We start from the raw sequence: 26,338 nt of genomic DNA, 5'->3' as shown, positions 1-26,338 counted from the left end.
GCAGCTACACAATTTAGGGGGAAATGCTCTGGTTTTTTGGAGCATTCCACTTTCCAGGGCCAGGAGTGGGTGGCAGAAGACAGGTGCAAAAAGAACCAATGCAATTTGCACCCAAAATGCCAACACACAGATAAGTTTATGAAGCAGATTTGACGATTCTTTTGTGAGCTGGCAGTTCAGCACACATACTCTTAAGTCCCACTCACAGCTGGGATAGGAGAATGTGGTCTGTCCTTAATCCCACAGTGACGGGCTGTTACAGCGGAGGATCTGAGGCCCACACCACCCAACTCCCACCCTGCTCTCAGCACAGAATAAAACAGTTCAGGTCAACCAAGCACAGGCAGGAAGGTTTAATCATTTTCTCACACAAGGCAGTAACAGCAAGTGGCACAGTGATGGGTCCACATGTGGCCTAAGAAATGGGGCAGCAGAGGGTGTCATGGATTCAACCACAGCCCTGGAATGTGGGCCTCCCCACCAGACCTCTGCAGCTCTGGTGAAGTGTGCATGTGAGCAAATCCTCCATGGCCTGGTTCTGTGAGCAGTCAGGACCCGGGGTGAGGGCAGAACCCTGTGCCACTGAGATCCAGCATGCAAGGAGGCAGAGCCTCGGAAAGGGTGCTTCCCACCCGTGTCTCCAATAAGCCTGCAGTGAAGCGTGCCAGGCTGCTTCCTGGCTCTCTCCTCTGGGCAGCTGAGAGGGGCTCACCCACCCTTACGGCCACCAGCCTGCCATCCAGGCAGAGTGGAAAAGTGGGCTCCCTTCTGGGCCTGCTCAGTCCTTTTCCTAGACCATCTTGGTTGTACTCGTAGACAGGGAGGGAGACAGGAGACTAGCCTCATGTGTAAGACAGGAGACACAGCCCCCAGGACAGGGCAGGGGTACAAGGAGGGCATGGATCTGCAGCAGGGGCTGGGCTATCAGCCTTTCCAGCAAAGGCAGTGACTCCATCCCAGGCCCCCAGGGCTGGGCCAACCCAGGACAAAATTTCAGAAGTACAATTTTTAGTTGCTAAAATGAGAAAAGGCTTCAGCTACTTTCATTTTCCTGTGAAGTTAATTTTTCTCTTGAAAAAGCAAAACCAAGCTAACTTTGCATCAGCCAGCCTTGTCCTAGCCCAAACCCCCGAAATGCCGGACACAGGTGTCCTCATCCATGTGACCCTCACTCATCCAGGGCCCCTTTATCTGATCAGTCTGGAAACTTGGGCCAGAGCACCTACATAGCAGTTGCAGACTTGGCTTGGAGTACTGGACCCTCCCAGCACAGCCAGGAGCACAGCTGGGCCAGGGAGGTCAGAAACCCACACCAGCTGGGTAGCCCATGTAGTGCAGAAACACATAGTTCCCCAGGCTTTGCCACAGCTACCTGCCCAGACCCCAGAATCCAAAAGCTCAAAACTAAAAACAAGCTCACTGCAAGGTGCATGCAAGGTCTCAGAGGAGCCCAGCAGGTGGCTCCACCTTCCCCACCTCCTTGGGACAGGTGGGCTAAAGCTGCGGGGCCAGCTGCCCTGGTCAGTGCTGTGAGCCCCAATTTCCTGCAGAAAACTGGGAACATCTCATTCTTTACATCTTTCCTTCCTTTCCCACCCCAAGCCACCACCACGATCCCCATGGCCCTCCAGAAACAGCACTGAAACAAGCAAGGCCACTGCCAGGGCTCCTAATCCTTGGGGAGATTGGGGGGTGGGATCTGCAGGTCAGAGGGCTCCACGCCCCAGATGTCCCGGGCATACTCTGTGATGGTCCGGTCACTGGAGAACTTGCCTGAGCAGGCAATGTTCCTGATGACCTTCTTGGTCCACTCCCTGGGGTTCTGCAGAGGGAAGGAGAGGCTGAGTAATCCTAGGCACCACATAAGACAACCTGCACTTCCAGAACTTCAGGACTGTTCCCAGATGAGCTCTTAGCCCCTGGGAAGCTTGATGAACAAAGAGGAAATTGCAATCAACAGCTCATTCAAATGGGGGGACCCACCAACCAGAAAAGCTACCAGATGATTAGATACAAGGGCAAGGAGTCTGAGAAGGTCCCGGACCTCAAAATGCACCATGTCCTCTGGGGCACGGCCCACCATGACAAAGAAATACCACCAGGTGAGTACTTGCCACTGGCTGGATCCAGGGAAAATGGCCAGGTGGTCTCCCATCCACAGCTTCCCCCAGAGCCTGGCAACCACCCGTAGACTGAGCCAGCACCAAGAGGAGTCTTCCCGAAAGGGCACACTCTGCTGAGGTCTGGGTCAGAGGAGCAAAGGATCCCCCCAGAGCCCTGCCTAGTCACTCAGTTTCCCATCCCCCCCACCCCATTCTTTCATGGGTCCCGAAGGACAGCTTTCCTAAGGGCAGGGGGTGGGGGCCAGAACAGCAACAAATCAGAAATACAAATCCCACAGGCCTTGTCCAAGAACCTGGGAAATAATCCATCCGACCCACAACTCTGCAGTCACACCATGGTAGCCAGAGTCCTCTCCCACTGCCTCCCCTCCCCACCCCCAGGAAAGGGGAGAGAAGAGGGCACCAAGGGACACCCTCGAGACCCCACATGGAGACACCCACTCCCCCAGGGACACTGGCCAGCACATGCTCCACACAGAAAACAGGACCTCCCTTGTCCACTTTTACCAAGGAGTAGGGAGCTGGCTGCAGTGGTCCTGCCCTAAAAAGGCTGCTCCTCACAGCTATGGGTCCCTCACTCTACTTAACATTGAAGCTCACACTTTTCCAAGGAAGCATTCCCATTCTCATTTTAAACACAGGCTTTCTGTGTGCACATACAAGTCTTCCTGGCTCGACACCTGCTCCCTGCACCCTCCTGATCATAGCCACATGGGAGTGCAGACCACAGGCTGAGGCATTGCCCATTGCCTCTGCCATCTGCAGGAAGGAAACTCCTGTCCTGCTCACTTGTGTTCTGCGGCAGCTGCTCGCAGGCTGTGTGGAAACGTGCCAGTGTGGACAGCGGCCTGGTCCCAGGGGCACTAGCCTTTACCAGGGGTGAGCAGAGAGACGGCTAAGTCAGTCTGAGTGGAAGCAGCCCCATTCAGCCTGAGTCCATGATGCAGCTCAACGGTGAACTATGACCTCCCGGGACTGGACCTCATAGATGTCCCCTGCTGCTATCCTGCCAGGGCCGCCCCCACCAGCTCTGGGGCCCGAGAACCATACCCTGTACAGCTGGTCCACCTGGGCCTGGCATGCCACATACGCTTCATAATCTGCAAACACCTTGAACCTGAAATGGGAGACAAGAGGGTGGTCCACCGTGGCAGGTGGTCAGGAAACAGGTCCCAGCCATCCAGGTCCTCACACTTTAGGATGACAGAGCCCACCTGGCCACAGAGGTGGCTCTAATGAGCAATACTTTTGTCCTGGGGTACTATTCTATAAAATCCTTGTTTTAAGCCTATGTTTCTTTAAAGAAGTGGGTGTTTCCAATGCACCCTCTCCATGCATGTGGGGTAGAGCTACACAGGCTGAGAGGCTTCCTGCGGACTCCCATCTCCCAGGTGAGGGGGCACAGGATGACAGTGAGGCTCTACGCAGCCATCTGTTCCCAGGTCTAACTGGGCCAAAAATTGGTGGTCTAGAGAAAGGATGTTGTGGGTAAAAATGTAGGATTTATGAACACAGAAATGCATTTTTGTTTATGATGGAGTCACAGGGACAATTCATGAAACGGCTAAATTTTTCCTTGATCACAGACTGAGCCAGGGCCCAGCTCCCAGCCCTGTATGTGTGGGGCTGCAATCTGATCTGACACCAGCTCACAGCACTCATGGGAAGAGCAATAGACAAAACCAATCCAAAGGCAACTGAGAGTGGAACAGAGGTCAATTCTCAGCATTTGCCAGATTCAAGGATTCTTACCAACAGGGTGGAGCAAAGAACTGTCAAAAGAGGGCAAGTGGCATTGCTGACCTGCTGTAAATTAGTGAGTCTGTAAATGTGGATGTTATAATCAGGGATAGTTGTGTTGTAAAAAACCATTAACTACATCGTACTTTATGTCACAAGTTAATTCCATTTTAACCACTCTGTGTCACCACCGGCCAACATTTGCCTCAGCTGGGACTGCAGGACCATGACTGTGGAGGCACAGTGCCCCTCACCCCCCCATTTCCCGGAGGTTTCTGGTGTGTCCTGCCCAGACTCCTGTTCTCCCCGGGGAAGAGAGGACTCAGGAAATGCCTCCAGGCAGCCCCATCTGAAACCACCTTCTGCTTGTCATGCCGTTCTGGGGGTCAGCCAGTGCTGGGGGGCCTAGGGCCAGATCATGAACCAGCAATCCCTACCACCAGGGTCCCCCAGCATTCAAGCACCTCCAGAGACCACAGCAGGCCCCGGGTATAGCATGTCAAGGTTGGTGGCCTGAGGCTCTGCCCATGGGCTGGGGTAGGGAGCCAGCCTCACCTCGGTCCAGGGTCACTCCCAAAGTGCAGTCTTGAGCCCACCAGGAGGACCCATCTATCTGACCAGCCAGTGGGGAAGGACATAAGGACAAACCTGTCGTGGTTCAGCAGCATGTTGACAATGTCCCTGAAGCAGTCTGGATCCTTGGGAGAAAAGAAACCACTGCTGATCTGGTCCACGGCCTGCTTCAGCTCAGGCAGGCGGTCGTAGTACTCTCTGGCATTGTACCTGTGGGGAGGTGGGGCCAAGTGTCAGCCTTCAGGGTGAGCTGCAGGGCTGTTTGTACTGGGCACCTTCCTGGTCCGAGACTGCCCCAGGCTCCAGGCCCAAGTGCTGCTGGGCCCTGCAGTGATGTGCTGGGTGTGCAGAATGAATCCCACCGGCTCCTTGTGATTGCTGGAAGACACACAATCACTGGCATGGCACTATCACACTCCTACAGGAGGCTGCTTGAGAACTGGCCTGCTGCATGCCATCTCCACCCCACCTTGCTGCACCCTGCCCTTAACGATGCCCCCTGCTTCCTGCCACCACCCTGCCCCCTGCCACTGGGACAATGAAGAAGGAAATGAAGCATAAACCAGACACAACCAGACACAACAGTCCTTGGCCATCAGGGAGTTGGGGAGGGAAGCATGGAGCAGATATGCAGTCTCAGAACACGGGATGGAGCAGAAAGCCCAAATAAGGGGCAGGTAGGAAAGGGCATATGGGGCAGTGTACTCTCAAGCTGAGACATCTAACTCACCTTGAAGCTGTGACTTTTTAGGTGACATTTGGGTTTTCACCCGGCTGGTGCCTGAGGCCTCACCAACTCCCCTGAGGGCTTTTAGACAATTAGGCAATACTGTCTTTTCTTTTTAATTATTGTTCAGAATCAGGCTAGGGCCAGACTCAAGAGTGTCCACAGTCATGATCAAGAGTGTCCAAGGTCATGAAACATGAGGAAAGGCTGAGAAAATGTCACAGACCGGAGGAGACAGGAGACCTGCTATCTAAACACAGAGGGGTGCCCTGGAAGGGATCCTAGGACAGAAAAGGACATTCATGGGAAACACTAAGTATGGACGTTAATAAATAACAATGCACCACTACTGGTTACCTAATTTTGATAACGTATGACTTTAATTAGGAAAATGTAAGCAACAGGGGAGATGGCAGAAGAGTCTATAGGACTCTGTGCTATCTTTGCAACTTGTCTGTAAACATGAAACTATTTCAAGGGTTACTTTACAGAATCTGGCCAGAGAATCTCAGCAGTAGCTCAGCCCCAAATCCCCACACTGGCTGAATGCTCAGAGCTTTCCCTCCAGAGACCAGAACCTTCTACCCTTTTGAAAAGACTCACTCTGGACCCCAGGGACTGGGCCCATGGAGACAAGCACAGAGTAGCCAGCTCCCACCCAAGCCAGCCTCCCAGGACAGCTGGTGGGGTGCTCAGGCCAGGAGCAGGCTCAGCCAGCATGCCCACAGCCACCCCCACCTGCCAGGCGGGCATCTCCCCCAGCAAGCGCAGGCCTGGCTCCCAGAGCCCTCTTGGCACCCCCAACCCCCAGTGCTCCAAGCAGTGTCTGGGATGCTGTAGTGCCCCCGATGGCACAGGAAGGAATACACACCCTTTCCGGTCCAGGGCCTTGACGTCCTCTACACGCATGCCAAAGATGAAGAGGTTCTCAGCCCCAGCTTCCTCAGCCATTTCCACGTTGGCGCCATCCATCGTGCCAATGGTGAGGGCCCCATTGAGCATGAACTTCATGTTGCCCGTGCCCGAGGCCTCGGTGCCCGCAGTGGAGATCTGCTGTGACAGGTCTGCGGCGGGGATCACTGCAAGCAGGTGGACAAGAAGGTGCATCACCACAGACCGCTCACAGCATGGCAGCAATGGGAACTGTGCAAGACACCACACGCCCACTGCTGGCGTTCCCAGAGCAGGTGCCATCTCCCACCCACTCTAGGATGGGCCTGAGCCCTGCAGCCCACCCTGCCCACCTATTAAGGGCTTCCCTTCCTGATCCAGGGCAGCCTGAGGTCAAGATGGTGACTCCTGAAGAGAAGACCCCAGGTAGCAAAGGACCTTTGTTCTAGAACCTTCCAGGGACCAGGCCCAACCATACTCTGGGGTCCCCTGGTTCTTGCTTTTGATGTCATCATTCTCTTTCATCCTGACAGCACTTCTGTCTCATGCCGTCAGCCCATAAGTCTCTTCAGAGCACTTCAAAAGGAAACTGGACTCTTAAAGAACCAGAGAACTAGGAAGGCAGGGGCAATTTCCTTGTGTTCACATGCACACGAGTCACTCTGTGCTGTGTGCAGACTGGGCCCAACCAGCCACAACGATGACCCAAATGCAGTGGCCCTGAGGTGTCTCCAAAGGGTGGGCTCCCTGTGCCTCCAAGACATGATGGATGGGAAAGCCTCATCTTCCCACCCTGCCTTGGCATCCCTGCCCCCACATTCTCAGCTTGTCAATGGAGCTGATGCTGCTTCCCCAGCCCAGTGGCTGGCACTCAGGGTCTGTGAAGAGTGAAGTCCAGCTCTTCTTCAAGGTCAAGCCCAGGAGCCAAGATAAAGAGATACAGGCATCTCTGGCCCCCATGCAGCTCCACACTGAAGGCAGAGGGACACGAGCAAATGTGACAGTGGACACATTGCTGCAGCAAGTTTAAGACCCCAGCTCTGAGGCCCTAGAGCAGGTACCCCAAGACCAGTTCTGAAGATGCCCAGGAGCCAGCTGGTCCCATGTAACAGTGAGGAGGGGGAGTTCCACGTGCAAAGGGCAGTAAGATGTGCCAGAAGCTCAGTGAAGAACTAAGCACATTACTGACCCTGAACCGCATATGGTCTGTGACAGCAGAGGGACCAGAGAGACGGTTCAATGACCTAGCTGAGCTGTCAGGAGAGGGGAGCATATCTGCCTGCACATCGTTACTCAGCACAGCAGGCAGCAGCTGATCTGTGTGAGCTGCAGAGGTGCCTACTACTCAGAGCCAGAATTCCAGGCTCAGGTTTCCCATCACCTGGTTGGGCAAATCACCTTCCTGCCAGGGTCTCCACAAGTGGCCAGTTTAGAAAGGCCTGTCCAGGTCAGGAAAGCCACGCTCCAAGGCACATTTGGCTGCAGGAACTTCTCCAGATGACAGCACACATCTTTGAAGGAGCAGCCCCAGCCTGAACTCTCACCAGAGGGCTGGGTTGTCAGGCCTCGGGCTGCTCTCAGAAAGGACCAAAGAGGCAGGTGCCGGCCCAGATCACAAGTAGGTAATGCCCTTGAGAGTATATAGGTGGTGACAGCAGACGCATCCTCTGGGGGTGGGAGAAGGGAGGGAGGAGGCTGCCCTGGAAGCACATCCTGCCAGCAAGAGCAAGCTCTAGGAGCAGGAAAGAAAACTGGGGGCAGAACAAGGAGAAGGAATGAGGTCACAGGAAGAAGTGAGAAAGTACAGAGACAAAGGTTGAGGGTAATTCTCCGCATGTGAAGGGCAGAGAACTTCCCCAAAGCCTTTTACTACTAGAACAAAGTCTCCCTCTGGCTGGGGCGCCTGGTGTCTGGGACCAGCAATAACCACCCATACTGTGCCCAAGCAGGGGCAGGCCTTCCTATCTAACATGGGCCTACCTTTCTCAGCCAAGGACACTCGGTAGTTTTCCAGGAAGATCACTTTAAGCCTGTCGCCCACAACTGGATCGTGGTTGACGACATTGCCGATGGATGTGACCAGCTTGATGATCATCTTGGCCATGTGGTAACCAGGGGCTGCCTGGAGATGGGAGGGGAAATTCAGCATGAACACACCTATGTGCTGGGCAGCACAGGGTCCTCGGAGGGTCTGGCATCATTCCCTGTAACCGGGGCCCCATGCTAGATCACTGAGGTCACACCCAGTTGAGTGGCCCCCCCCCCCTCCATGTCCTGCATGCAGTCTGGCAGACAGCTTCATGACAGAGGAACCTGCTCTCCGTGGGGTGTGATGTCTACCCATGACCCAGCTCTACCAAGCGCCTCTCCTGACAGCTGCCCCAGCCTGTGCTGAAACCTGCCAGCCTCAAACCTGTTCTCCAATTCTAGCTAGCTCTTCAGAAATGAGGACATGAAAGGAGCAGGACTTTTAGAACCACCAACTTACAGGAAACACAGGGAACTAAGGGGCGTACTGGACATGCCAGACAGATGTGCTCAGAAAAGCCAACCTGGGGAAGACACAAAGCCCAATCTCTGTAACAAATCAGTTGCAGAGAGAGAAGAGAGGTAGGCGTGGGGAAAAACCTACTGATGACAAGATTTAACAGACAGCAAGCAATTACACGGTTAGGCCCTGCCAGGGTCCAGATTCAAACAAACTATTCCAGATATCTGTAACTTTACTATCTACATGAGAAGATGGTATAATGTGGTGGTGTTCAAAAGGGTCTGTACTTATTGTGGTTTTGGAGGAAAACAGCATTGGGAACACATGTGAAATACTTAGAGGTAAAGCAATTCCAGGTCCAGAACTCATTTGGAATGATCCAGCGGAGTCTGGGATAGGTGTATGGATATTATTACTATTCTTCCTACTTTTGTCTATGTTGAAAAATTTTAATAATTAGCATTTAAAAAACTGTTTGAAAGCCTGTATCTCTAAGAAATGCACACTGGGATACTAACAAAGGAAATGGCAGGCACTCGGGGAGATGACCATGAGCTGCTGGCTGGGCAGACAGTGCCTGGCCCCACCTGGTAGGCCCCCATAAAACAACTGGGCTCCACAGTGTCCTCATGTTCTCTGATGACAATGAGGCTCTTGGGGGAAAGTGGCAGAGGTTGGGGACACCAGCCCTAGAGCACAGAGTATGATGAGAAAACCCATCCATCAATGAGTAATGGCAACATACTGGGACTATGTGACTGAGTATCCAAAAGCATGTGTCACGGTGAATAAAAAATGAAATAAAGCTAGGCTGAGCTCACTCACCATGGGTATACATCTGGCTGATGAAGCAGCCAGCAATCTATGTCCACTCAGCACACGAGTACAGGGAAGTGAGTGGGCAGCATGCTGGGACCTGAGAGCTGGGCACAGGTGTGGAAGGGTGGTGGTTGTACAAGGAAAGGCATTGGATGGAGGGCCAACAAGTCCACTGGGGACTCCCCTTGGGGCTAGGACCCCCACTCTCATGTGCTGGGGTCCCATCCAGCTCCCTCTTAATGCTGAGCTGATGGACACTGAACCTACTCAGCCCACAAGCACACCTGGGGAAGCAGGGGGCCTCTGGCATTCCGTGTGTATGCTGCCTCTGAGCCTTTGCAGTCTCCAGCCCATTGCGCAGCTGGCACTCAAGTCGGGACACAGTGGCACTGACAAAAAGCATGGTGGTTTGTGCACTCAGGCTAAATATCAAGCAAGATGCAAAGAGAACATCACCTCACCTTGCCCCCGATCATGACAGTCCTGGGCACAAAGGCCTTGGTTGGGTCCTTCTTTATTCCTGTAGGACAAACAAGAGATTCAGATAAGGCACTGAAGCCAGACATGCCCCTGCTTTGGGACACAGGATGGTGACCAGAATCCTCAGAGATCAACCCCAAACCAGGGGACATGCACAGCCACTGGGCCCCCATGTGCCTATTAAGAATTCCCACTTACAAAAGGGGGACAAGCCCCCTAGATTCTGCATTTATATCCCATGGTGAGGAAGGAGGCCAGAAACAGACTCTTCCAAAAGGTTCACAGGAAAAGATGCACCTCTGTTTCCAGAACAGCCCAAAGCAGGTGCCTGGCTTGAGTCCAATCAGTCACCAGCTGTCAAGGCCTTTGCACATGATGGGTATATGACAAAGAGGGGACCTTGAGATCATGGTAATGGCACTGTCAGCCCTCAAGGGATGTCAGGCGAGACCCCAAGTTCCCCGCCCCCCCTACCTTCACTGTGATAAGAGGTAAGAGGCTATCCCAAAGCTCTCCCACACAGGGGCAGCCAGAGGGTCAAGTTACAACAGTCAGCTCCCCTGCAGCTCCAGCAGACTGAGGGTGTTCTCACCAGGCCCCTGGCTTTCAGTATCAGTGTATATGGGAGGTATTGGAGGATGTCTTCACAGAGGGGTGAGGCAGCCCTACACTGCCTTCCCCAGAGGCCAAGAACCAGCCAGAGCAGTGAGAATCAGGGCTGAACTAACTCCAGGTTCTGCCAAGAACATGGCTGTGCCTTAGTTCTGATATCCTCCTGTTTCCAGAAATCAGACAGAACAACAGAGAGAATAGGAAAAAATAAAACAGAAACTACACTTCCACCAAAACTCAGAAAGAGGAAAGAGACACAAAGTCCAGGCCACTGAACAAGTTCTGCCAGTTTACAGGGTGGGTGGGGAATACGGCTTTGAGCACAGAGGTCTCAGGACCCAGCCTCCTCAGAGGAGCCGTCAGCAGCGCTGGTGTCTGGGGCACAGGAAGGAGGATGGGGGCCAGGAGGGCAGACCTCACCAGCCCCTCTCCTCTAGGAAACCCAAGAGGAAGGTCTGGCATCCTGGGGCAGAGGCCCCCAGGGCAGAAATCAGGGGAGCCAGGGCAGGTGGCCTCCTGAACCAGCCTGGGCTTGGAGAAACAGGAGTCCACGGCTGCACAGAGAGGTGCCCGCAGCTGCCTTGGGGTGCCACAAAGCCCCTTTGGTAGCCCTGGGAGGTGCAGCTCAGGCAAATTTGAACAAACACAATACGTGGCTTTGCTACAGACAAGAAATGAAACCGACATCCCAGTGAGAATACCCAAATCTCCAACCTGTGATGGACGTCAGCTTGGAAGAGTCCACGGAGCTGAAACCAAGACCTCAGGGGGAGGACAGGACATGAAAGTGCACAAAATGAGAACTGGCAGGACACGGGAGTGACAAGAAGCCAAGAGAGAGGCAAGACACAGAAAGCACAGCACACACAAAGGATGGAAACAAGAAAAGCAGACAACATAGAGAAGGAAAGACCTTTAGAAAAGTTCAGAGAGCAATGAAGAGACAAGAAGATGATAGGTGGAAGGAAACTAGCACGCACCTCGCTGGAATCCTGGAAGAAGAAAACCAGAATAGCTGCACCTAACAAATGTTTTAAATTCATTTCAAGAAAACTTCTTAGAAATAATACAAGACCACAATAGATGCATTCAGAATGCCCTGAGCATCAGGGAGAACTGACCCATAATGCTCAGCACCAAGACACAGCCCAGTAAATTTAGCACAGGTACTCAGGACAGCACAACACACCAATGCCCCATCCTCCAGACAGTGCAGGACAGACCTGAAAGATGCTTAAGGAAAGAAAGTAAAGCCAGCAACGTCACCTGCAAACCGTCCTCCATGTTCTAAACAAGCAATAATTCAGATCGTGGTCCACAGAAAGGCTGTAGTGAACCAAAGGGAAATCAAAGCAGGAAGGCAGGGCAGGACGGCTGGTGGTGACAGAAATCAGGCTGGGGACTGGGATGGCACAGCAGAGCATCAAGGCTGTCTGCTGGACCAGGGAGAAACCGTGCGTGCATAGGGAAGGGAGATGGTGAGGTGGAAATGAGCACAGGCCCCCAGCTACCTGCCTGGTAGAATAGCTGCACTCACGGGACGCCACGGAAAGCAGGCCCAGAAGTGGCAGGTCCTGGGAAGTACACAAGACCGTGCAGAGACTAGGACTGCAGGGGGTGGGGGGTAGCTGGCGCATGGGAGGATGTTCTTGAAAGGAGCTTTGCATCTTGAAAAGAATATTTGTGGTTCCTTTGGTTTTCAAAATGAATAGTCACAGCATTAAATTACAAAATTTTAAAATATAAGTTTTTCCTTAAGGCTTTGTTATATTTATAAATCTAAAAAATATTCATATTTACTTTTGGGGGTCTTTGATTCATGTTTGCTCTCATAATTGAATGCTGCCTGAACAATTTAAGGTACGTGTATAAATTTAACACATTCTATTTCATTGTTTTAAGTGCACTTTAAGTGTCTCTAATAAGTAAAATCTTTCCAAATAAGACAAGTCTAATGACAAACAACTAAATTTGAACTAAAAACTAAAGTAAACATATAGCCCAGCCTTTGAGTCCCATGACGCCACAGAGGACCCACTAGAACTGTGCAGGGCTGCAGCCAGGGCCCTGTGGCCCCCAGGGACACTCACGGTTGTACAGCGTGATGATGTGCAGGCAGTTCAGCAGCTGCCGCTTGTACTCATGGATCCTCTTCACATGCACGTCAAACATGGAGGAGGGGTTGATTTTCACCTTGTATTCCTTCTCCAGGAATGCAGAGAACTTCAGCTTGTTTTCCTGGGGAGAAAGGACAAAGATGGTCGAACCCCACAAGTCCCCAAGGTCTGACTAGGCTCCAGCTTTCCACTCAGAGCCAAGGGGACATCTCTGTCCCTCCACAAGCCACACAGCAAGGTGGGGACTCTTAGAGGCCACAGCTGAGGGTGGAGACATTTTGAGGAAGGGAGGATGGGGGAATGGGGTGCTGAAGGTGGGCACACTCCAAGAGTCGCAGAAATAAACAGAAAACTAGACCAAAAGGCAAACCTGCGAAAGGATAAGAAAAGCAGAATAAAAGGGAGTCATGAGTGTGGTATAAAGGACACAAATGGGACAGTCAGTGGGGAGGAGACTCAGGATGAAGGACTATTTCAGGGCCCTAAGACCATGCGGCAGCCCAGCAGAGACACAGGCTCATGAGGGACTGAGTTCTCCATCAAGGCTGCCACCTGTCAGGTTTAGAGGGCTCCAGTGGCCCCGGCCTGTCTGGCTGTGAGGCTGGCTGCCCTGGGGAGAGGCTCTCATGCAGCCAAGCAGCACACCCGTGCATAGACGCCAGGACCAGATAGACTTTTGGAGCACCTCCCAGGAATGAGCTCTTCCTGCAGAACTTGGGGCCATGGCATGCCCAGGCTGCTCTGGGGTCTGCACCCATCTGCCTGCCTACTCCATGACCTGAGGGCTGAATGGGATGGATGGACTTGGCAGTCACTGGACCAGATACCTGGAACACGCAGGAATGCCGCCCCATGCTGGGCCTACCTGCTTGACCTTGGCCACGTCCCTGATGAGTGCCTCATCGTTGACCAATGGCAGCAGCTTCTTCAGTTGGCTCAAGTCAGTCAGGAAACCCTCCCCGATTTTCTGGAGAATCATAAAGGGACACATGCTTGGGGTGCCTGGGTGGCTCAGTCAGTTAAGAGGCCACCTTCAGCTCGGGTCATGATCTTGCAGTTTGTGAGTTTGAGCCTGGCATTGGGCTCTGTGCTGACAGCTCAGAGCCTGGAGCCTGCTTCTGATTCTGTGTCTCCCTCTTTCTGCCCCTCCCCTACTCAGACTCTGTCTCTCTCAAAAATAAATAAAACATTAAAAAAAATTTTTCTTTAATTAAAAAAAAAAAGAGGGATACATGCCTTCTGCCTATTGTAGGACCTGTCCTCCTGAAGACTGTCCTCCATTTTGTCATCCCCACCTCTGCTTTCCTCCCTGGATCTGCTCTGGCTTGGCTCCAGGCCAGCTTTTCTCTCACAGCCCAGCTCTGGGGAAATACCCCCACACTGTGGCCTTGACCACCACGGGCAGCCCCACCCCAGCCTCCCTCTCAGTCCCTGGGCTTGCTCCTGACATTATGTCCCAATCTGGTCAAGCTCAAACATCCACAACAATCCCACGAGCTTCCCTTGTCCCCTTTACAGAAAGGCCCCAAACCTGGGGGCCAACCGTGGCCCAGCGGCTCCTCCTGGCCTGGGCCCTGTCTGCCATCCATCCCCAAGGCTCTGCACCTGCCAAGTCTGTGAAATAATAGAGCACCTTCCAGTCACTTCCTGGCCCTGAACTCTCTGCACTACAGCAGCATGGTCAGTCCAAATGTACCTCTCATCAAGTACCCCGCTAAGTCTCCCTGCTGCTAATGTAGGATCAAGAGGAAAACTCCTAGCCTGCAAATGCTCTGGCCACTTCCGAGGCCTGTCCTCCCTCTGCCCGCCTCGCCAGGCACTGAGCCTCACTGGCCTTCCAGCTCCTGGGTGGGCCACGTCCCTCCACCACAGGGCCTTGGAACAGAGATTCACTGCTCCCAACTCCCTCCTTTTAGCCCTTTGGATCTGTCTTGCCCTCCCTTTTCCAGGGATGCCTTCCCTGACACACGCAGCCCAGGCAGGCAATGTCCCCACCACAGACTCTCAGCGGGCACCACCCTACAGCCACCTACTGCATTCTCAAGGCTAGGTGTCACCTGGTGTGCACAAGCACATGAACAATCAGTAACCACCGCATCTCTGCCTCCCAAAACCTCTTCAGTGGGCCTGTGGCTGCTGCTCAACCAGGTGATCCCACCCCAGCCCCTCTTGAAGCCCAGGACCTCACTTCTGAACTCCTGCACAGGCCTCTGGGGCCATTGACTGACTGCCCAGCCCAGCCTAGCACTCCCACATCTGGGTGGCAGCAGGACCCCACCTGGGGTCCCTGGCCAGGAGCCACCACTGGTCAACACACTGGTGATGGGCCTGAGGGCCTTGGGCAACAGATGAGGTGTTAACTGTGCTCACAGCTCTCCGGGGACTCAAAGGCAGCTGGTCTCACCTCCACAATGGTGTCGGCTAGCCCCGGATTACACAGGAGCAGCCACCTTCGGGGTGTGATGCCATTTGTCTTATTCTGGAACTTCTCTGGCTCGAGCTCATAAAAATCCTTAAAGCTAAAACACAGGAAACAGACAAATGTCACAACAAACAAGGTGAGCAAGAGAACATTCAGAAATCCCACTGGAAGATTACTAAGCTCAGTTTTTTTTGTTGTTTTCTAAGGAGCACAGAGCAGTCAGCCTTGCTGCCCTCTTTTGAGAACAGTAAGCAGGGAGCACATGCTTTTCAAAGCACTGCACATTTAGTCACATAGCAATAACCACACAGGTAATGGAACCTGGCCATCTTCCACAGTGAATGTGACATTGAAGAGGGTAGGGGCTATCATAGAGCTTGAGAACCAGGGTTTAGTTTCCTCATCTGTAAAATGGAGACACACCTCTCTGAGAGGCTTGCTGTGAGGATCTAAAGACTATAACACATGAAGCCCTTGGGCTGGTACCAGGAACACAGAAGCCTCCACACAGACAGACCTGGTCTGGGGTCTACCTGGTGCTCACGGAGGTACTCTACATACATCTGGGTCAAGGATGGCAGGAAGGAGTTTCAAAATCATGTCCCACCAAAAGAGGGAGGGAAAACACTGGGAGATCTGATCTAAGAATTCTTCCTTCCTCTTGCTGACGAGCCCTGACTCCTCCTGCCCTAACCTGGGACACTCTTGAGCAGGGCACTCCTGGCACCTGGCCAGCAGCAGATGGCTCCAAGACAGAGCATCTGTCTGGACAGACAGAGGACACAGAAAAGAGGAGGTGGCACTGGTGATAACTCAAAGGCTCAACGCCCTAACATTGCCCACGGTGTCCTCAGCCACTGAATAACATGCCCTGGGCAGTTCAGACAGTACCTGTGAGGGCAGGAGAGCAAGTGTGGAGCCTGGGCAACATGCCCCAGCCACTGTGAGTATGGCTGCCAACAGTGCCCAGAGGCGAGTCTAGGGTCAAGAAGAAGGTACACCCAGGTCAGTGCAAATGCTGGCTCCACTCACACTGACTGCTTCACGATCTCTGAGTGAATCCTCGCCACGCCGTTGACAGCGTGGGACCCGATCACACACAGGTGGGCCATGTTAATCCGCTTGCAGTCCCCTTCCTCGATCACAGACATCCTCCGCAGGCGGTCCACATCCCCAGGGAACAGGGAAGCCACGTGCTGTAGCCAAGTCAGAGAGCAGAAGGTGAGCAAGTGGTGAACAGGAAGCCCAGGGGCCCCCATGGGATGTTCTGCCTCCTCCAAGAAAATCCCAAGGTTGCTGCACCCCAGATATGCATTCAAACTCCCTGGATGCACCTCTGAGAGCCCCGGGCATAGCAGGAAGCTCCTCCACACTGCTGCAGCCCAGGGAAAGGCGTGACTGGCCGGAGGACTCGACAGAGCTATTCTGTGGGAGGTGACAGGAGGACCGTGGTGCTAAGATGTGCCATGTGACTTAGAAGGAAAAGACGAGAGTGCTGCCCTGTTGGCCTAGGCAAGGTCTGACCAATTGGGAACGGCTACTTTTTCACCAAAAGGTTAAACAACTGAACAAGCACACCTGGATTCTAAGTTCCCCTTTCCCTGTAGCACTCTTCTCTCCATGGGTAACAGAGGAAAGACAAATGCTGCTTTATTTCCAAATCATCCAAATGCTGCTATGGTGTCTCAGGACCAAGGCCTCTGGCATTCCAGGAACAGACTCTTACATTTGAGCCCCACGTGGGAATGAGAACATTTCAAAAAGACCTAAATCCACGACTCCCACATACACAGCAGGGGTCTAGGTCTTGGGAAGAGATTTACCCAGCAACGGCCCCTGGACCCCAAAGCCCTCTGCTGGACAGAGGGCTATTCCATGCAAGAAGATACATGTCGCAGGCCAGACAATTCCACATAGAGGACAGGAGGAACCTCCACCTCTTCCAGGTGCAGGTGCAGCCCACCACCTCCATCCCCAATCACGACAGGAGGGGTGGTCATCTCGGGGGCAGCATCCCTAAAGCTCCCACCCATACCCACCCCCACCCTGCTCACATCAAGGTGCCTCTGGTTGATGGCGTAGATGATCTCCAGGTGCCGTGGCAGGAGCTTCTCAAACATGGACACAGGCCAGCGCTCCAAGGCCTCAGGTAACACAGTGTGGTTGGTGTATGCACATGTCTTCTTTGTGATTTCCCAGGCCTAGAACATTCCAGAATATTCCAAATTGTTTTGTTTAGAAACAATCTACTTTTCTACCAGATGCTCAGGGAAAAGTCCATCAAAGGTAGATGTTCGGATCCCACTTGAAAGGGGCCCAGGTGGCTACATATCTCTGCCCTCTGGGGCTATCTAGAACCTTCTCAAAACCTACAAGTGAGCCCATGCCCTTTGCCTTCCCAATGTGACCACGAACATTCTACTTCCTAACATAGTACACACACATAAATGAGTGATGCTTACCTCATCACCTGGCATCACTCACTTTTCTTCTGTGAACCATTTTTTGTGAACAAAACAGAGCATCAAACAATTTTCTACTTTATTTCCACCAAACTGATCTCACACCCAGTTGGAAACACTGGGAAACTGTGTGGCCTCCCTCCACTGGCCAGGGGCAGATGGGACCATGGCGGCACTGCCCAGCCCCGCCCAGGAGTGCACCCCAAACCAGAGGGGGCTCTGGGTTCTACAAAATGACATGAAAATTGTTCTAAAGTCTTATAGTTGATTTAAACTAGATCAGGAAAATCTTGCTTTACAAGCATCCAGGACCAAATAAGTTGAGTCAGAAGAACTTATAAAAAATTTAAACAATGTGTTTCTTTACACTTAATACTTCTGCGGTTCTTGCCACAATTCTAAGATGAGAAAATGTACATGAGAAGCTCTAAGACGTGTCAGAATTTTTTCCCAGTCTTCCAGAAAACTGCTCTTCTGTGCCTTTGTGCCACTGCTCCACCTATGGTATCCTAGTCCCTTGGGAGAAACCCCAGACCTGCTCTTGGAACATCCGCCTCCTCATGGCCCTGCTTCTCAAGGACAATGTCCCTCTGTACTCCCCAGGCCACAGGGGATAGGCCTTCCTCAACATCCTAGGGCCAGCTCAGTACTCACCACTGTTGTTGGGACAGGCTGGAAGGTGAGGGGACACTGTCACCCCTATGTGCCCAGGTCTGCAGGGAACACTATCACCTTATATACCCAGTTGTGACAGGGACAGTGTCACTCCACATGCCCATCAGTGTGGGAACACAGTCACCCCATGTGCCCAGCCCTGTGCCCTTGTCTTCAGTGCTTACCTTGTCCCAGTCTACTTTCTCCACATCCACCAGTATCCGCATGAGCTCAGGGATGGCAAGGGCTGGGTGGGTGTCATTCAGCTGGATGGCAACCTGCAGTTTACACAGGGTGATCCCCCTCAATCCCCTTGCCTGCATCTTCATGGGTGCCACGGTGGTCAGTGTGTGCAGAATCAGGGTTCACAGCCGCCCACCCCTGAGGAGCCTGATCCATAGGGCTGACAGCAGGGAGCTGAAATCACGCACAGATGCTGAATCTAGCCTGAAAACCAGCCAAGGAGCAAGGAGGACAACAGGGCAAGAGGGGCCACAGGGAGGGGTTGGGAAGACCCCATGGGCTGGCTCTGCAGTAGGACCCTTGGCACCCCACGGAGGCTCTTCTGCTCTCCACAGCTCCCCCTGACCCAGAATGTTCCTCTCACCGAGGATATGTTGGCTTTGTTTAAAATCACTAAACCCAGCCCATCAAATGCATCACACTTTGCCACGGGAACCTTTTACAGTGTCCCTTGCTGCTCCTAAGGACACCTAGTGTGGCCCTGGTCAGAGAGGAGGGGGCCTGGCCCCTGATGACAAGGAAATGAGGGGGGGCTGCTGTTCTCTCCTCACCCACGCCCAGCCTTGAGATAGAAATCAAGCCTGGGAATGTCCTGTCCTTCTGCACAAGACCCATCAACACCCACCTTGTCTGGGAATGTCTCAAAACAGGTTCTCACTGGGTCCCGGCAGCCAAACTTGGAGGACTTAAAGCGGCGAATGATGTCCTGGAGGGTAGCAGCCACCACAAAGTACTCCTGCTTCAGGCGCAGTTCCTTCCCCTCGAAGAACTGTGGACACAGGACAGCGCTGGCACCAACAACAGCCACCAGGGCCACCACAGGTCCTCAGGGACCCCCCCATCCCCACCCCAGGGCTCAAGAAGGGCAAGAGGCTGGGAGGCCCTGCTCCAGGGACCATAGAGACTCATGTGTGCATGAGAGGATGAGAGCCCTTGAGTGTCAGCATGGTGCTGACACCTCCATCACCACCATCCCAGGGCCCAAGGTCAGGTAACCTGCAGCTCAGGGGCACAAGCAGAAGGTCTAGATGGCCTGACCTGTGTGTGATCTTCAGATAGGGAAGCAGCCAGCAAATGGTCACGGTGCCCTGTGTGAGGACACCAGGCATGCAGGTCTCGTTCCTTAACAGCCAGAGCCACTCAGAAGCACAAGCTCCAAAGTGTCAGTGTCCTAAAAATGCCTTGTACCTGAAGCTTTAGAATCTGCTTAAAATCTTGGCAGGGGAAGGGGGAATGGGGTATGTTTGGTTGTGAGCCTTTCAACACCAATTCCCTTTGCTACTAATGTGCACCTGTTACTCTGATAAAACAAAGAATACACAACCCACTAACAAAGGCAAATTCTAAGGGCTCTTGTCTGGCAACAACAAAGCCACCAGACACTAAACTCAGTAGCAATCACTGGGGACTGTGATTGTTACTTCATCTAGTGGGTGGTGGCACATAATTAAAGCTTTTCGAACCATGACTGGCGTATGTCTCAAGGCATCACTGAAAAGCGGGGACTGCTATTCCCATTTGAGAAATAGCTCATCCAACTCCTGGGGAAGTGGCATCACATGCCAGAAGAGCAGAAACTGACTGTACGTGAGGTCTGACAAGTTCTCACATCTCCCACATGTTGCTCTGCATACGGTCTTGCACAGAGTCAGCTCAGAGCCAGCCTCAGGGGCAGCCAGGTACACAGCAGTATAGACATGTGAGGCAAGGCCAAGAACCTCCTGCTGTATCCTCTTAGGGAGAGAGCAAAGGGGAGATGCTAACAGGCACACTTGGACTTGTGGGGCTTTGTCAAGCATGTGGTGCCCTCACTCCGAGGAGCCACACAGGGCTGCTGGTAGCTACTTACGTGGTCTCACCTGATGAATGGGAGGCCAGCAAATAGGTCCTTCTAGACAGCCCCAGCCCCTAGCACACTTTCCTAGCAGAAGAGAAGCAACCACATGAGATACTCACATTATCATTTGGATACAGGACTCTGGAGATGTTCTCGGCCAGGTTCCTGTCCAGGACCGCCTCGATGTAGCCTCCCACATTAACTAGGGGCAGAAACAGTGAGGTCAGAACCCACATCCCTTCCCTTGACTCCTCATGTGCCCTTTCCCTGAAGGTCCTCCCTCACTTCCCTGAACTGTGTGAGGGACGTTCCTGCACAGAAGGTGCCCCCAGAGCCATGGTTTCACTCTGCCCCAGGCCCAACCTGTATCCCCCACACATCCTGCAGAGCCCTAGGCCCCTTGGTCTTTCCTGAGGGCACAGGGTTCCACGAGCAGTGGCTTTGCTGGTGGGCTCTCCCTGGGAAGCCCTGGTGCTCTGAGGACCCTGCCCTCTGCCCTCCACATTGAGAGTCCTGTGCTTTGCACAGCAGTGATAGTGCAGACAAGACAAGAGCTTCACGGGGCGAGTTTGGGAGAAGCCATCCAACAGAAATAAGAGGGGCAGAACGCACAGTCATGGAGCTTGAAGTCATTGGGTGCCTTGGCAGACCACAGCCTCATGGTGTTGACGGTGTTGTTCCTGTAGCCCGGCACAGGGGTGTCGTACGGCATGGCCAGCACCACCTGGCCGAGAGATGGTCAGATCCAGTCAGCTAGCAACACAGTCCCCAGTCCCAGGCCTTCTCACCCCAGCAGCAGCATTCTGCTCCCCGTTGGTAGCCAAACTGCTTGCCCTCTGGCTTTTCTCCTTGTGCCCCAAATCCCTGCAACCTGCCCTGTGCCAAGCCTGCAGGCCTCCCCAACTAAGACCACCTGTGATGGCTCTGCAGTAAGGCCCTGACCACACTCCTGAGGTCATTCTGTCTTCTCTAGCTTCTCCTCCTTCCACACTGGCATTGATTTAAGAATTCTTCCCACTCAGATCTTCAAGGTGCCACTGTGTCAACCTCACTCACACTCTGTTAGCAGTCATGACTCCAGTGTCCTTGTCCTCTCTCTGCCCTCCTTCCTCTTCTCACTCGACCCACTTGTGTAGTTTCACGACCCAAACTAACTTCTCCACAGAGGACTTCTATTTCTGACTTCCATTTTCCAATGCCTGCAAAAGGCTCCTCCTGTTGGGAGACTTGACCTCTAACCCTCAGAGAAACCAAACCAGCCCACACTCCACTCACAACAGAAAATGCAGGGCCTGCTCTCTACCCACAGAACCTGCCACGCTCCTCCCACCCCCGATTCCAGTCTGTCCACAAGTATCTGCTTTACTCTTGTCAAGCACAGGAAGACACACACCAGCCTCAAGGTCACTTCCAACCCTCAGATCCTCTGATGAGGTTTCTCACATTCAGGTATGCTCACGGGGGCTCATACAAGTTCAACTATGTGGCTTTATGAGATGAAAGCGGCTCTGACAGCCAAAAGGACTGTGTTGATAGCATCACTAGAGCCTTAGAATCACTTTTCCCTTCCCCTCTACCCTCACCCCTGCTCCCTGCTCCCCTGCCCCCCAAGGCCCTATCCAAGCCAGTGACAAGCCCTACAAAGCATCCCTAACAGCCCAGGGCTGACAGAAATGCCCCAATGGTCTCTATGCCTCCCTACATACATGACACGCTCATCTTCTACAAGCACATGCAATCAGATAACTGATCTTATTCTCTCCTCTTTTGAATTAAATACAACTTATTATGGCATTTTAGGCCTCCATAACATGGCTCCAGCCAACCCTAGCCCATGCACTCCTTAAAACTTATGCTGCAGAAAATCTGGATGACTCACTTTTGCATGCTTAGGACTTCTCCAGTCTCCTGGGCTCATTGCCCCACATCTAGATGGCTGAGCCTTGCTCATTACAGCTACCCCCTCACAAAAGCTCTCCTGCTACCTCCCTCAGTCCCTTAGCTGAAACCACTCAGATGTGCACTGTCCACCATCCCAGAGCCTGGACTGGACTCTCCATGTTCTTGCCCTGGTTCCCTCATCAGTGCCTGTGCCCTGTGCTGGGACATCCATCCAGACCACCACATGCCCAGGACTCTGATAGCTCAGTAATGGTGGGCGGCACCCAGGAGACACTACTGAGGCCTGTGGTGTGTGGTGACTGTGGTGAATGTATGCATCAAGCACCTGCTGTCTAGAGATGCTGGGGACTATCCATGTCCCTCCAGAGATTAACACCCTGCCCCTGTCACAACACTGTCCTGCTAGCCATTCAATCACTGCTGGTCTGAACCCCAACACAAGCCCCTATTAAACTGCAAAGACAGCGGCTTCACTCTGAGTGTTTTCCACTGTCTGGGCAGCCCTGACAATGTGTAAGAATTGAGTGTATGAGAACAAAACCTCCCAGTCAGTCACCTTGGGTCAGGTCCTCTGGGGAAACAGCACACCTCCCACTCCCAAAGGGAATGAGGAGTGATGACAAAATGTGGCAGCCACCTCACTCAGCCCCACACTTCCCTGGGGATGCCCAGGGTGGATACCTGAGTGTCCAGCCACCTGACACCCTCAGGGGTGTGCTCCACTCTCCCGTAGAAGTGCACAGGAAGCATGTATTCGGGCCGGGCTTTCTCCCAGGGGTTGCCATAGCGCAGCCAGTCATCTGCCTCCTCCACCTGGAAAGGGGCCGGTGGTAAGGTCAGCTCTCTTGGGTGGCAGTGGGGAGACAGTCATGGGCGCAGGGCCACCCCTTTCCACTGCCCACAATGACCATGCTGTTGAGATACCGACGCCATCCAGCACTGAAATAAACTATAGCCTATTTACAAGGCAAAGATGTCCAGTTCCAGTCAAGGCCTTGTGTTTAAAAATTAACATGTCGTCCTGTTAAAGAAACAAACTCAGATAAAATTCAGAAGAATGCATTAAAGTAAAAAGACATTAAGAACAACCTGAATTCAGCAATAAAAAAGGATAAAGTTCTGCTGCGTACTACAACATGGATAAACCCTGCAAAGACGCTGAGTCGAAGAGGCCCATGTAGTGTATGGCTCCATTCATAGGAAATGTCTAGAACAGCCAAATGCACAGAGACACCAGATAGATTAATGGTTGTCAGGTGCTAGTGTGTGACGGCAAATCCATGCTGGATTTCTTTTTGGGGTGATGAAAACGTTCTGGAAATAGATAGTGGTGATGGCTGCCCAACTTTGTAAATATACTAAAAAAACACTTGATAACTAAATAAAGCTGTTATAGTAAAAAAAAAAAAAAAAAAAAAAAAAAAGAATCACTAGAAGTCCACCACTTTGAAAATGACACCACAAATTCACAGGTGCCAGGAGCCAGGCTGCCTTTGTAGCACGAATGCCTGGACACACACAACTAGAAGACATTGCTTTTGTGCTAGGCCTTCCTTGAAGCAGCCAATTTTCCAAAAACTGCACTTAGTGGTATCCAAAATCAGTAAATACACAAAAAAGAATCCCACCAATAAAACTAAAAGTAGCCCCACAGAGTCTAACAATCCTTGAGTAGAAGCATTCGGAATAAACGAATTTGGCAGGCAATGTATAAAGAATTATAAATATAAATTAAATAAGTGAGTCTTTCTTCTTCAAATTTAACAAATAACCCCAGGTATAGGCATAACTCAGAGATATTGCAGATTTGGCTCCAGACTGCCACAATAAAGCCAATTTAGCAAAAGAGAGTCAAATGAATTTTTTGGTTTCCCAGTGCATATGAAAGTTTTGTTTATGCTATACTGTAGTCTATTAAGTGTGCAACAGCATTATGTCTTAAAAAACAATGTGCCCAGGGGCACCTGGGTGGTTCAGTCAAGTTGAGCACCTGACTCTTGATCGTGGCTCAGGTCATGATCTCACAGTTGTGAGATCAAGCCCCATGTGGGGGCTCTGCGCTGGGCATGCAGCCTGCTTGGGATTCTCTCTCTCCCTCTCCCACTCATTTGTACATGCTCTCTCCCCCCCAAATTTAATTAATTAATTATTAAAAAAACAATGTACATACCTAATTTAAAAATATTGCTAAAAAATGCTAACCATCATCTGAGCTTTCAGCAAGTTTTAATCACTGATCACAGATCACCAGAACAATATAATAAAGTCTGCAACATTGTGAGAATTACCAAAATGACAAAGTGAGCAAATACTGTTGAAAATATGGGGCCAACAAACTTGCTTGATGCAGAGTTGCCACAACTTTCAATTTGTAAAATATGCATTATGTGTGAAGCGCAATAAACCCAAGTGCAACAGAATAAGGTGTGCCTGTATGTTACTTTGAGGGTTTTCAAAAATTTTTATTCGTTTGTCTTTTTTTTTTTTTTTAAGTAAGCCCTGTACCCAATGTGGGGCTTGAGCTCATGATCCCAAGATCAAAGAGTCACACACTCTACCAACTGAGCCAGCCAGGTGCTCTGGGTTTTTTTCTTAATGGTTCCTACACAGAAGTAAAAGAAGAATATTTGGTTGCAGTTTTAGGGAGGTGACACAGCTGAGGTTATTGCCACAATATGTGTCTCTCCATAGTACTTCTGGCTGGGCTTTTCTGTCTGGTGCAGGTAGCTATTCATCATGGGACCAGTCCTGCCTTTTGATCTGGTGCCATGTCTGTACATTAGTGAAATTCTCCAACACCAAAGCCTGGTCATCTCCTGTAACGTAATTCCATGAGCAGTTTGCAGAAGCAGCATCTCCTCAAGTACAAGAGGCAGGAGGGTGTCCTCTCCAGACCCCTCTCCCTGCCCCATGGCCAACAACACTGCTGTCTGACCACTGCCCACATTTAATTATGCTACAGCTAAACTCCATTAAAAACTGACTGGCTCTCATGAAAACAGGGTGAGAGGAGGGTGAGTTTATGATTCACCTATCATCCCACAACTGTCTTTAAATTGTTTTGCAAGATGGCAATAATATACAGAAATAGAACACCAGAAGAAAGAAATGTCTGTGGTCAAACAAAAAAACAACACAAAAAACCTTTCTGCCTTTAACCATAACACCAAGTAGGTAAGGAGGGGCCTCAGAGTTTCTGTCTTATGAAAGCACATTGCATCGACTGTAAGGAGCTGGAATGGGTTAAAGGACACAGGGGTACAAGGGCTGGGGTGCCTCTGACAGACACACACACATAAGGAACTGTGCATGAAACTACCTGTAATGTACCAGGAGGAAGAGTGGAGTTCTCTTTAAGGCTGGAGAGAGTACTTCTACAAATTAAGCAACAGATACAAATCTGTTTTAAGTTTTCTTTTACTGTTAGCCACGCTTTTCTTTGCCAACTTTTTATTATGAGTGCTTTCAAACATAAAGAAGTGTTAAAAGAATTGGCAGTGAACACCCACGCACCTTCCACTTAGGTTCCATAATTGTTAACATGTTGCTATACTTGATTTATCACATATCCTCCATCCATCGACCCATTAATTTCTTGATGCATTTCAAAGTCAGTTGCAGACATCTGTACACTTCTCCACGAACACTTCAGCATGCACCTCATTAAGTACAGTTCACCCTGTGTTTATTTTTTAGGTTAATATATAGATAGCAAAATGTGTAAACCTTAAGGATACTCTTGAGGAGTTCTGTCAATTGCACGTACCTGTGACCCAGCCTCATCAAGATACAGGAGCTTTCCATCACCCCAGGCATCCATCTGTTTATATTCTATACTATTCTCCTGTTACAAACCTTTAATCCCAACCACAGCCCTGCTTTGTCTGTCATTTTTAGGAGCCAAATTATATCACATAAACTATTTTCTAATCAAGTGGAATAGCCATACCTTCGATTTTAAAGTCTTTTTTTTTTTTTTAAGTTTATTTATTTATTTTGAGAGAGAGAGAGAGACAGCATGCACATGAATGCATGGGCAGGGGAGGGGCAGAGAGAGGGAGAGAGAGAATCCCAAGCAGGCTCTGCGCTGTCGGCACAGAGCCCCACTTGGGGCTTGAACTCACAAACTGTGAGATCATGACCTGAGCCAAAACCAAGAGCTGGATGCTTAACAAACTGAGCCACACAGGTGCCCCCATTTTAAAGTTTTGAATGAGGGGAAATGACCCTCTTGCCCAGTGTAGG

At 51.5% G+C, this 26,338-nt stretch overlaps 1 protein-coding gene across 1 annotated transcript in view; it reads right to left on the bottom strand.

Annotated features, from left to right (window-relative positions):
* Positions 1–338: 338 nt before the first annotated feature.
* Positions 339–26,338, bottom strand: part of PYGB (glycogen phosphorylase B) — a 58,315-nt gene continuing 32,315 nt past the window's right edge. The window contains exons 5-20 of the mRNA XM_049650112.1: positions 22,775–22,906; positions 20,804–20,915; positions 20,311–20,393; positions 18,980–19,123; positions 18,297–18,389; positions 17,050–17,196; positions 16,028–16,191; positions 14,978–15,092; positions 13,439–13,540; positions 12,547–12,694; positions 9,826–9,884; positions 8,035–8,176; positions 6,035–6,242; positions 4,512–4,646; positions 3,174–3,240; positions 339–1,822 (exon numbers count right to left, since the gene is read on the bottom strand). Of these exons, the coding sequence (XP_049506069.1) occupies positions 1,670–1,822; positions 3,174–3,240; positions 4,512–4,646; positions 6,035–6,242; positions 8,035–8,176; positions 9,826–9,884; positions 12,547–12,694; positions 13,439–13,540; positions 14,978–15,092; positions 16,028–16,191; positions 17,050–17,196; positions 18,297–18,389; positions 18,980–19,123; positions 20,311–20,393; positions 20,804–20,915; positions 22,775–22,906 (2,004 nt within the window). The 3' untranslated portion in view covers positions 339–1,669. The remainder of the gene's footprint in view (positions 1,823–3,173; positions 3,241–4,511; positions 4,647–6,034; positions 6,243–8,034; positions 8,177–9,825; positions 9,885–12,546; positions 12,695–13,438; positions 13,541–14,977; positions 15,093–16,027; positions 16,192–17,049; positions 17,197–18,296; positions 18,390–18,979; positions 19,124–20,310; positions 20,394–20,803; positions 20,916–22,774; positions 22,907–26,338) is intronic.

Source organism: Panthera uncia (assembly GCF_023721935.1).
Source record: "Panthera uncia isolate 11264 chromosome A3 unlocalized genomic scaffold, Puncia_PCG_1.0 HiC_scaffold_11, whole genome shotgun sequence".
Lineage (NCBI taxonomy): Eukaryota > Metazoa > Chordata > Mammalia > Carnivora > Felidae > Panthera > Panthera uncia.
The sequence above is the reverse complement of the archived record's forward strand: the minus strand, read 5'-3'. Positions and strand labels throughout refer to the sequence as shown.